This window comes from Nothoprocta perdicaria, unplaced genomic scaffold (genome assembly GCF_003342845.1).
Source record: "Nothoprocta perdicaria isolate Ctin4 unplaced genomic scaffold, notPer1 scaffold_130, whole genome shotgun sequence".
Taxonomy (NCBI): domain Eukaryota; kingdom Metazoa; phylum Chordata; class Aves; order Tinamiformes; family Tinamidae; genus Nothoprocta; species Nothoprocta perdicaria.
Window position 1 is genome coordinate 707,882 of NW_020454428.1, and position 10,171 is coordinate 718,052.

Sequence of the window (10,171 nt, forward strand, 5' to 3'; positions counted from 1 at the left end):
TTCTGAAACTTGCAGTTTTAATCTACTATGTGCTTTGATTGCATCTAAAAATCTTTTGATGCTGTGATGCTTCTGCAGAGCAGCCTTTTGTTGGTCATAGCTGTTAACAAGATAAAACTCCTGGAGTGATTTATCCACCCAGCATTAAAACTGTGTGAAAACAAAAGCAAAAAAACAAACAAAMAAAAAACCCAAAGCCCCAAACCCCCACCACAATTCTGCATTAAAGCGAATGATTGAGCCAAGAACCTCTGTTTGCTCTCAGAAAAGTTATCTGAAGTGAACACAGAGGTAGTATGATGCACCCAGGACTATGTTCTGCTATTCCTTTGCAGTAAAATACCCCGTTTCCTACCCTTTTAAATGTCTTGTGTGCTCAGAACCTTTTTTTTTTTTTTTCTGATCTCTTAGCAGAGCTTCTGGTAGGTTAGCTCTGCTGAGGGAAGAATTTGTAAAGTTTGGAGTCTTATGTACAAGAGCAGCATGTTTGTTTCTGAAGTCTTACATGGACTAGCCTTTACAATTCTCCAGCAAACTTCTATGAGCTTACTACACTGACAAGAAGGCTACAGTTTATCAGAGTTTAACTTCAGGCTGCGGTTCATAACAACCCGTGAAAATCTTGGAGAATGCTCTCAGAGAGAGCACTAACCAAGGCGAGTAAGGTGCCTCTAGACTTGCTTGTTGCTCTGTGCTGCATGGTGTAGAACAAAGTGTTTTCTGGCAGGACCGACTGCCTCTATCAGAGCGTTAGGAAGAACACCACTTCTTTCTGCTGTTTAGTTAAGTACAGCATAGGTAGAGACCTGCGTTGTGGAACAGGAAAAACTACAGCAAATACATTACCTCAGTAAAACACAAATATACAAATACTTTATTTACTTTAAAAAAACCTTTAGTACTGAAGTGCAAATGCCAAAAAGGCCCTTGAGAGAGAGAGGGCACTTCTCAGTTCCAGCCCCAAGAGCCTGATGGCAGGTGAGAGGACAGCTGTGCTTCTGAGAGCAGCTAAAAGCTCACTGATGCCCCGAATAAACACACRATACCCAGTTGGAGTGGTTTGGCTGATCAGGAGCCGGGAAGTGCGGGTGCACTTCAGAGTGAAAAAAAGTGCGTTAAAAAGTGCGTTGGACAGCTTTAACATTTTATATTCAGCTTTCTGCATACCCAAGACATAGAAGACCAGGAACGGTTTTCAAGACTTCTTGAATTTGAGAATAGTAAGCATTTCTCTTCCTGCTTGCCTGGAAAGTGCTTTAGTGCCTTCTAAGCCATATTTCTTCATTGTTTCCAGAATTTCGTCTGTAATTAAATGTGCAGCGTTACAACCAAGCTTCCATTTGAATCACCTCTAAAAAGCAGTGCTAAACTACTTGCCAAACATAACTTAAAATCTTTGCCTTGCAGCTTATTTCATCTTACTCTTTCAGAGAGTAGTTTTGTGCAAAGTAGTCTTTTACCAAAAACAAATAGACTTTACTTTCCACTAAAGTACTGTGCTTTGGCATTTGTTTCAAATGTTATCTTGCAGCAAGTAGTTCAGTTATGAAACTAATTTATAAGAGAAGCAGCTTTGAGAGATGTGATGAATTGCAGCCTCATCAGCTGTGAATGAGTAATCTTGAAGTTTACTTCAAGTGAAGCATAAGATGCAGAGTGCAGAGGCTATAGGAAAACTACGAAATCTCTTCCATACACCATTCCAGAAGGAAACAGTTCTCACTTTCAAACTAAGGTATATAACATTTTCCCCTTCCACCCCCTRGAAACCCTTTTTCATGACAAAGGACTGCTTAGCTACCTCTGTCAGAAGAAGATAAACGGCCAGGTTTCAGACCTGCAGCCAGTCTTGTAGAGCTCTTGGGCTCAGGACCTACCTATTACTTTTCATCCAAAATAAATTACAGAGCAGTGAATTCTAAACCTTTACCACGCACAGAATCCTCTTTCATGAGAAAGGATTCAGAGWGGCATCAAATTATGCAAAGGCCCTCTGGAGATTAATCACCTTAGTAACTTGAAAGAGGAGCACGATGCTCAGTAAGGGTGGGCATAATTTATATGAAGTACCCAATAAATATGAGCTACCAGTAGCACTCCTGAACAATTAACACAGAACAGCTTCTGTGTGAATATTAATACCTGCTGTCATTTTTAAGTGACTGCTATCACCATATATTAGATGAAAATGATGTCACATACTTTTTTTGTTTGCTAGTCAGTCTGGTAACTTACCAGAGGAAATCTAGTTTGGCACATTTAAAATCTGAGGATCTGGGAAAATGATCACCTGGATTGTTTTCTCTAATTGTGACCAAGTAGAATAATCCTTCTGTTGAGAGCAGGTCTGCTACTAATGGAAAAATCTTGTCCATTACTTCCCGGCCATTTTTGCCACCAGCCCAGGATGCCTCTATTCCGTGACTTCCCACCTAGGAATAGTTGAAGCCAAAATTGTCTTACTTAATACAGAATGACAGAAATGATAATGGTAATTTTACGAGAAACACCACCATAGCTTCTACCTTTAGCTGTCTGCCATTACAAATCTGACAATTTTAATTCAGTAAAATTACTTTTTATTCATCAAAAAAAAATTCTGCAAGATGCTACTTCTAACTGAAAGCTGTAATGTGACTGTATTATATACATTTTTCTTGTAATATTTTGTTCAAAGATGATCAGTAAACTGTTTCTATGTTTTGCTGATCAAGTTTTGAAAAAGTCAGAAATCTGTGGAAGTAGAGGATATTTATTTTGCAGAAAAAAAAATGCATTTTGCATTGAAGGACTTCTGCCTTATTAAGACTTATTAGTAAAAACTATACTGTTCATACTTAATGGAGAAATTATGTTTTGAGAAGCAGCAGCTAGTGATCCTTCTTCCCATTTAGTCTTCCTATGCTATAATAACCTTAGAAACACTAAGAAGCTCTGAACTCTTTTGAAAACAGTTGTTACAACTCCTGGCTCCACAACACCCTTTACTCTGTTTTAAAAATACTACAAATTAAGGAGAAGCAACTGAACAACTGCAAGCTCAGTTTTCATACCAGAACTTATTTTATTTACTGTGTACTCCAATAYCATAAAGGCCATTTTGCTTCACATTGAAAGTATTTTTTCCTACCTCTTCAGAAGGTGTTACCACATATGGTGGATTAAACAGCAGGAGATCAACTTTTCCATTTAATCTTGGTGCCAATCCTTTGACCTACAGATGAAATTGATGGTTCCTTATTTTCTTTGATATATACAGAAGACAAACATTTTGTAACAATAAAGTTATACAGTACTAGATATTTGCTTATGAATTTAAACAGCCACAAAGATTAACTTAAAAAAAAAGCCAAAWGAAAAGCAAAATCTGTGGCATTAAGATGCCAATCATTCAAGATTATTCAGAGAAGAATGAAAAATTCAGATCTGTAGAGAATAACTAGAAAGTAAATAATAAAATTTTTAATACTTTTTTTTACAATAATAGTTACAAATTGTCTTCTATGTGAAAATAAACTACTAAGTTGTATGAAATCACTAGTCTTCTAGAAGTCCAGTTCACCTGTCTCTTTTCTAGTCTTYTATGTCACCATTCTAGAAAGCAAGCTGTTTATCTGTGCTACATGTGTCCAGTTATGTTGGATTAGAAATCAATTTGAATCTTCGTCTCTTGCAGGATCTGTTTTGCTTGTAGATTTTATGGCTACTTTGGATATTGATGTATGTAAGTGTACAGGTTACAGGAGTACCTCTTGAAGAATACTGTATTTTATAAATACTGGCATAATACACAAAATATTACTGCACCTCATTTATATCTTCATGTATATATCTGAGAAGACTAAAGTATAGGAAAAAAAAATTAAAAAACAATATTACAGAAACATGTATCTTACCAAGTCAGTAATTATAGGCTGAAGTTGAACATTATTAATCAGGGCTGTCTCCAGTGTACAGTAAGCTGCCATAGGATTGATATCTGTACACCTGAAAGCAAAACGTTATTGACTGCTGTATCTGCAAACTTAACAGTGGAAACTGTTGCTAAYGAATGAGTACTCTTCACTGCAAATAACGCTTCCCAGTACCCTTTACTTTGCAAGTAAAGAAGAAAAAATATCCCATAAAAACATACAAAGTGTATCAGCAGCTACACCATTAACACTACAGTTAAACTATTTAATTACATTTTTTCCTCTCCTATTCCCAGTATAATAAATCCATGAAGAAATACTTACATAAATTCCCATTCCACTTACAATGGGTCGTTTGGGAAGTTTGGGCTAATTTACCAGACAAGTTTATTTTTAAAAGAACAATTTTTCAATTCAAATTCAGACAACAGAAATTGAACAAAACTTAAAATCCATCTGCTAGAGTAAGGAAGAAAACAATTGTTAACTCTGAGTAAATTATTGTACCCAATGTATGTGCTTTCCAAAACATTATTCCCCAAATTGTACTTTTCAAACCTAGATGAGAATATTTTGTGAAATCCAAAAGGATGAAATTTATATTGCTGTCTAATGGACTGTAACATCAAGTTATCTGACAACCAAATACCTACCTTGTACCTTCTTAAACAGTAAAGCTAGAATAGATATTAGGATTTTTTATTAAATAATTGCCATCCAAACACTGAAAAGAACACATCACATTGGTTCTATGGTTTCTATGCATTCATATAATCAGATTCATATACACATTATGAAAAGAGAACATTAAGACTCATTCAACCCAGCAAAAAGTCTAGGCTGGGGAAAAGTGAATCCKACCACTACTGAATCACTGCAGAACCCTAAGTAGTTTTGAATTTGTCTGCTTGGATTTCAGCATCCTGGAAAATCAGACTAATATTTCGCTGTGAAAAAGGTTCCTTTGAATAATGATTAAAGTGCAAAAATAATATTGTGAGTGCAAAATATTCATCATTATTAACAGTTTAAGTGCTATTATACTTGCATATTATGCTTACTGTTACACTTACATGTAGAGTGCACTGGGTCCAATAATGGAAGCCACAAATGTTGAAACCACACCAGATCCACATCCTATTTCAAGGCAGATCTCAACTCTAAATGTGAAGAGAGAAAGCTATGGACACGTTTTCTGTAACACTTCAGAGCACCTCCACCGAACAGGCACTGAATTAGTCAAGGCAGCACTTAAAAAAAGACAAAGCACCAAACTTCACCCCAGCACACCAAAACACCTCCTGATCACACTATCTGCAAAACCTGTGTGGTGGGACCTGGTTTACAACTGCCTGAGCCCACAGAACAAGGACAACTCCAGGCTTTCTGAAGCCTGATCAGAAACCACAAATGTTTCCCCTGTGCCTAACAGAAAACTTTCACTAACTACACAATACAGAGTACTTTCACTGCAGTAAGGTTGAACTCCAGCAGAAGTCATGGAAGATCGGTGTGAAACCACACAGAAAGCAGGGCTCAGGTGCACAAGGCTCATTCACAGGCTTTGGGGCCAAACTCTGGACTGAGTAGCAAGAGGACAGTTCATAATACATGCTTGTAAGAGCATTTCCTTGACAATTCTTATGGCATTTATTACATAAATGCCATAAATGCTCACTACAGTTACATACAGTTACATAAAACCATTTTAGCAGAGAGGATGAAAACCTGTGGAGAAGATTTGCGCGCCATTTGGGCTCTAATTTGGACATTCCTACCAGTTCCCACCCGKCCCGGACCCGCCCGCCTAGTGAAAGGAGCCGTTACCGCCCAACCGCCACCGCAGCCCACGTGCCCACATCGCCCCCAGCCCCGCCTCTCCCCTCCTATTGGCTGCCGCCGCCGAGGCCCCTCCCCCGCCGTACCGAGCGTCCCGGAGCTGGGCCGCGTCGCGCTCCAGCGCGTCCAGCAGCAGGAAGGTGTCCTCGGCCGGCTCGTACACCTCGCGGAACGGGCCCTGCGCGCCCACGTGCCCGTAGCGCGGCGTGGGCAGCGCGGGCGCCGCCATCACCGCGCGCGCACCCTCCTCCTCCGGCACCACCAGGGCCCCCTCTTGCCCACGCGGGAGGAGGCGGAGGAGGAAAGGGGCAGGGTGGAGGGCTTCTCGTAACGCGCCTGCGCGCCACCAATCYACCAATGGGAGGCAGCCTCCTCCACCGCGCCCCGCCCCTCATGTTGCTCGCGGAGAGCGGCCGTTAGTAACGGTCTCTGGCCGAGGCKGCGACGGGCAGTGATCGTTGATGCAGAATATGTTTGGAAGAGACCTTCAGGATCATCTAGCCCAACCGTTAACCCCTCATCACCATGCCTGCTAAGCCGTGTCGTCAAGTGCGTCATCTACACGTTTCTTGAGCACTGCCAGGGACTGTCAGTGACTCTTCCCACGGCAGTCTATTCCAATTCTGCACTGCTATTTCTCTGTAGAAAGTTCTTCCTAATACCCAACCTGAAGATTCCATGAGAGAGCTTCAACTTAAGGCCGTTTGCTCGTCCTATGGGTAGTTATTCAGGAGAAGAGACCCACCTCTGCCTCACTACAGTCTCCTTTCAAGTAGTTGTAGGGAGGGTAATGCCTCTCCTGAGTCTCCTCCAGACTAACAACCGCAGCTCCCTCAGCCACTCAGAACTTGCAGGAAACCCAGGCAGGGAAGCAGGGGTACCCTCACTGAGAGGAGTCGAGGGTGTGATGGTTTCTGTGGGGTGTGTGTGGCCCCCACATGGCTGCTTTCAGTAAATACCTGTGTGGAATTTTCATACTTAAGCTTTTAGTGCTTTTGTCTTGTCTTTTCCTGAGGAGTTAAGCTATTCTAACTGTATTTGGCCTAGTCATCCCTAAAAATTCATGTGAAAGGAATATGAACTACTTAACTCTTGCATATTATTTTTGTGCGATTAAATTCCAAAGTTACTCCTTGTAACTCCTTGTTCATCACCTTTTCATGAAAATTTAGTAGGAAGTCAAACTGAAGAGAGGCAGAAATTCTAGAGGGAGGCACATAGAGGAAAGATCTGTATTGTGAATAAAGTGGTTTTTCAGTTACRAAAGAAAATGTTTCTCGCTTGTAATTCTTTGCCAGTGACAGCTGACAAGAACCTTAGGTCCAACTAGGCAGCTGCAATATTTGAAGGAAAATAGAAAGTTCACGAAACTGAGGAATGAAGGGAAATTCCCAGGCAAAGGGCAGATTAGTGTTTTGCTCTCCATAGCAAAGGACAAATGAACAAACAAATTCTGATCCAAAGGACAAGGAGAAAGAGGGAGGGAAGGATGTTCTAGTTCCCAGGATGTGGGTGTGTGTTTAGTTACTGAATACCCAAGATCTGAGAATGGAACAAATATGTGGAGTGAAGAAAGAAAAAGGTGAAGCTAATGAATAGGCCAGGATCTTAAAACACTGTTTTAGTAATCATTTCAAAGCTTATCAGCTTTTGTGAAAAAGTACATGATTAATCCATTAAGTTAGTATTTGTCGGTTTAAGGCATTAACTCGAGGACTCTGTCACTTGTTTGTCAGCCTCCATTTTTGGCTCTGGAACTGGGGGAACATGAGTAATCTTTCTCATTTGTAAAAAGGCAACTCTGTCTACCACTATGTGGATCCTAGGSCCTGAAAATTATGATGTTGATTTCCTCTTAAGTGTTGATTTCCTCTAAGTATTTTTAATAGATAAACAACTGCCTCTGTAAAATAAAGGATGTCATCCATTCCTATAGAAGAATGGTCTGATTTTTTCCAGCAACTCATAGTTTGTAAATTCGGCTCGTTTAGAAGCTACTTTACATATTTCTGTATTGTAGAGTAGCTTTGCATAGCAATACAGGCACTTAATGCTGAAAGTTCAGAGATCGTTAAACCACCTACACGTGTGAGAAAARAAGAGTGTCATCAAAGTACTTAGTCCTTAAAGTAACCAGAAATTTGTTCAGAGAAATTCTCGAGTATTTGTAGAGAAAGCACTATGCTGCCCACACTATAGGCAGACAAGAAACAAAAATCTGAATAATCTCTGTGAGTTTTATACAAATGAAAATTCCTTTTATAGTGCAGATGGGGAGATTTGTTTTATCTAATCCAAGCATGTAACACCAGCTCACCCACCACACACCTGGAAGACCCAGCTAAGATCTCACTGTAACCACCCCCCTCCTTAGACCTGCCTTTAGCTGCAGCTCACCTTTGTGCTTCCAAGCAAAGTCAGCACCCTGTTCCTCTGTGTAAACGCAAATGCCTTGTCAAGTAGCCCGCAGGTGTTTTGGAGAATCACAATTCATATATCAGAAGTACATGCAAGCTAATATGTTCCATAAGCAGAAAATGAGTCTGTTCACAAATCTATTCTAATACAAGTAATTCTTTCTTTGAACTTACGTATCTTTAACTGCATATAATATTCTGTGAGATCTTACACTGGTTAGACTTTTCTTTACTAAAGCCACCTTGTCCAATGCAAAATAAATTTATCATGTCTCTGTCATAATGAAGGTGATAAGAATTTATCTGCATTCCCTAACTTCTCTTGTTGGTCAATGCAGAAGGATAGGTTGCCCTAGGGGACAAAAGAGCAGGACCCAAACTAGAAGGAGACTGTGSATCAGTTTTCTAATGTAAAGGAAGATACAGTAGATACTCCTTTATTTCATCTGTCTTCCTAGCGGTATCCTTCTGTGCCAGAGGAACAAATACTTGTAAAACATGCTAAGTTTGTATAAAATTCCAATTACTTTGGCAACATGAAGTCATGTAAGAGACAGAATTTTGCACTCTGTCCATGTTGGGCCAATTCTTTGGGTATGTTTTTTTAATCTCTACAGGTGGCCAGGCTTCAGACTGCAGTAGGAGGAATGACTTCACCATCTCCAGCTGTACTGGTTGTTATTTTTGGCTATTTTACACCTTATGAAATCTGGTTAATTATTATTATTATTATTTTTAATACTTACAAGTCCTTCTGGGTGAATTTTATAAAACATTTATTTTTACTGCTTATATAACTACCTAAAATGTTTTTCTTGGTAGATGACTTCACTGTTTTTGCCAAGATGGATTCTATTTCAATCTTTAGAAATAGTTGGAAAGTTAATATTCCCATTTTAATGGTGCCTTGGCCAGGTTATTAAAATAGGCTTTATAGAAATGAAAAGTTGATCTTGACAGGAATCATAAGCATTTATTTACACTAATTAAGCGCTGTGGCCCAAATGTATCCCATTTGGAATTCAGCACTGTTCATCTCGGAGATACTTAACCCGTATCTTAGCTGCCTGCCAGCCTGCCGAGGTCTCCATCGCAAACTTCTCAAACATGGCTGTTTTGGGCCATTTTGGGCACGGATCTAGGTCTGGAGGGGAAAAGTGAATGTGTGAGGAAATGGAGCTCCCGGGATCCCCGCAAGGACACAGCTATGCAAGATCGCAGAACCACAGAATGGTTAAGGTTGGAAGGGTCCTCTAGAGACCATCTAGTCCAACCTTCCTGCTCAAGCAGGGTCACCTAGAGTATGGGGCACAGGGCAACATCCAGGCGACTTTTGAAGACCTCCAGAAAAGGAGACTCCACAACCTCTAAGAGATCTCCAAGAAACCTCCTTACCTAAGAAACCCAGCAGGCAACCGCATCACTACAGTCTCTATCTTAAACTGAGCAGAGGCCTTCATAAAGCTCATCTTTCTTGCCCTTGGTATATCTACTGAAAGGCTGTTACGAAACCTCAGTGCTCTGATAATCAGAAACCTTCTATTTCCCTTCCTAGATGTGTCAGAAGGCTTTATAGCCACTTACTTTTCTGGCACCATTGTAATTCAAATTAAGCAGTTGTTTCAACTGCTGGCCATAAGCTGGAGCACAGGAAGTTCCGTCTCCAGGTGAGGAGGAACTTCTTTACTGTTAGGGTGACAGAGCAGTGGAACAGGCTGCCCAGGGAGGTTGTGGAGTCTCCTTCTTTGGAGGTCTTCAAAACCCGCCTGGATGCCACCCTGTGCCACATGCTSTAGGTGTGCCTGCTTAAGCGGGAAGGTTGGACTAGATGATCTCTAGAGGTCCCTTCCACCCTTAAATATTCTGTGATTCTGYTTCCATAGTGTTTGCTTGCATTTATAGAAAAAGAAAAGCACTCATCAGCCTGTGCTTTGCTGGACCAGATAAGCTGTTTTTAAAGATACCATAAATAAGAATAAGAAGCTTTCTTATTCTTATAAA

At 40.4% G+C, this 10,171-nt stretch overlaps 1 protein-coding gene across 3 annotated transcripts; it reads right to left on the reverse strand.

Annotated features, from left to right (window-relative positions):
- Positions 1–410: 410 nt before the first annotated feature.
- N6AMT1 (N-6 adenine-specific DNA methyltransferase 1) lies at positions 411–5,982 on the reverse strand. Of its 3 annotated transcripts, none has more exons than XM_026033680.1 (7): positions 5,840–5,982; positions 4,988–5,074; positions 3,897–3,987; positions 3,131–3,214; positions 2,291–2,432; positions 1,168–1,302; positions 411–806 (listed from the first exon to the last, which is right to left on the reverse strand). In XM_026033680.1, the coding sequence occupies exons 1-6, from the start codon at positions 5,980–5,982 to the stop codon at positions 1,196–1,198; spliced, it is 654 nt and encodes a 217-aa protein (XP_025889465.1). In that variant the 3' UTR covers positions 411–806; positions 1,168–1,195. The 3 variants fall into 3 exon arrangements, with proteins under 3 accessions (XP_025889465.1, XP_025889466.1, XP_025889464.1); XM_026033681.1 differs by lacking the exon at positions 411–806 and adding an exon at positions 903–1,093; XM_026033679.1 differs by lacking the exon at positions 411–806 and having other exon boundaries at positions 903–1,302.
- Positions 5,983–10,171: the final 4,189 nt, after the last annotated feature.

Excerpts from the sequence above, each read along its gene's own strand:
- N6AMT1 (XM_026033680.1), bottom strand. The coding sequence starts at position 5,982 with ATGGCGGCGCCCGCGCTGCCCACGCCGCGCTACGGGCACGTGGGCGCG. Across the intron at positions 3,988-4,987 it reads GGACCCAGTGCACTCTACAT|GTGTACAGATATCAATCCTA; the intron begins GTAAGTGTAACA and ends TTTTGCTTTCAG. Across the intron at positions 3,215-3,896 it reads AGCCTATAATTACTGACTTG|GTCAAAGGATTGGCACCAAG; the intron begins GTAAGATACATG and ends TTTCATCTGTAG.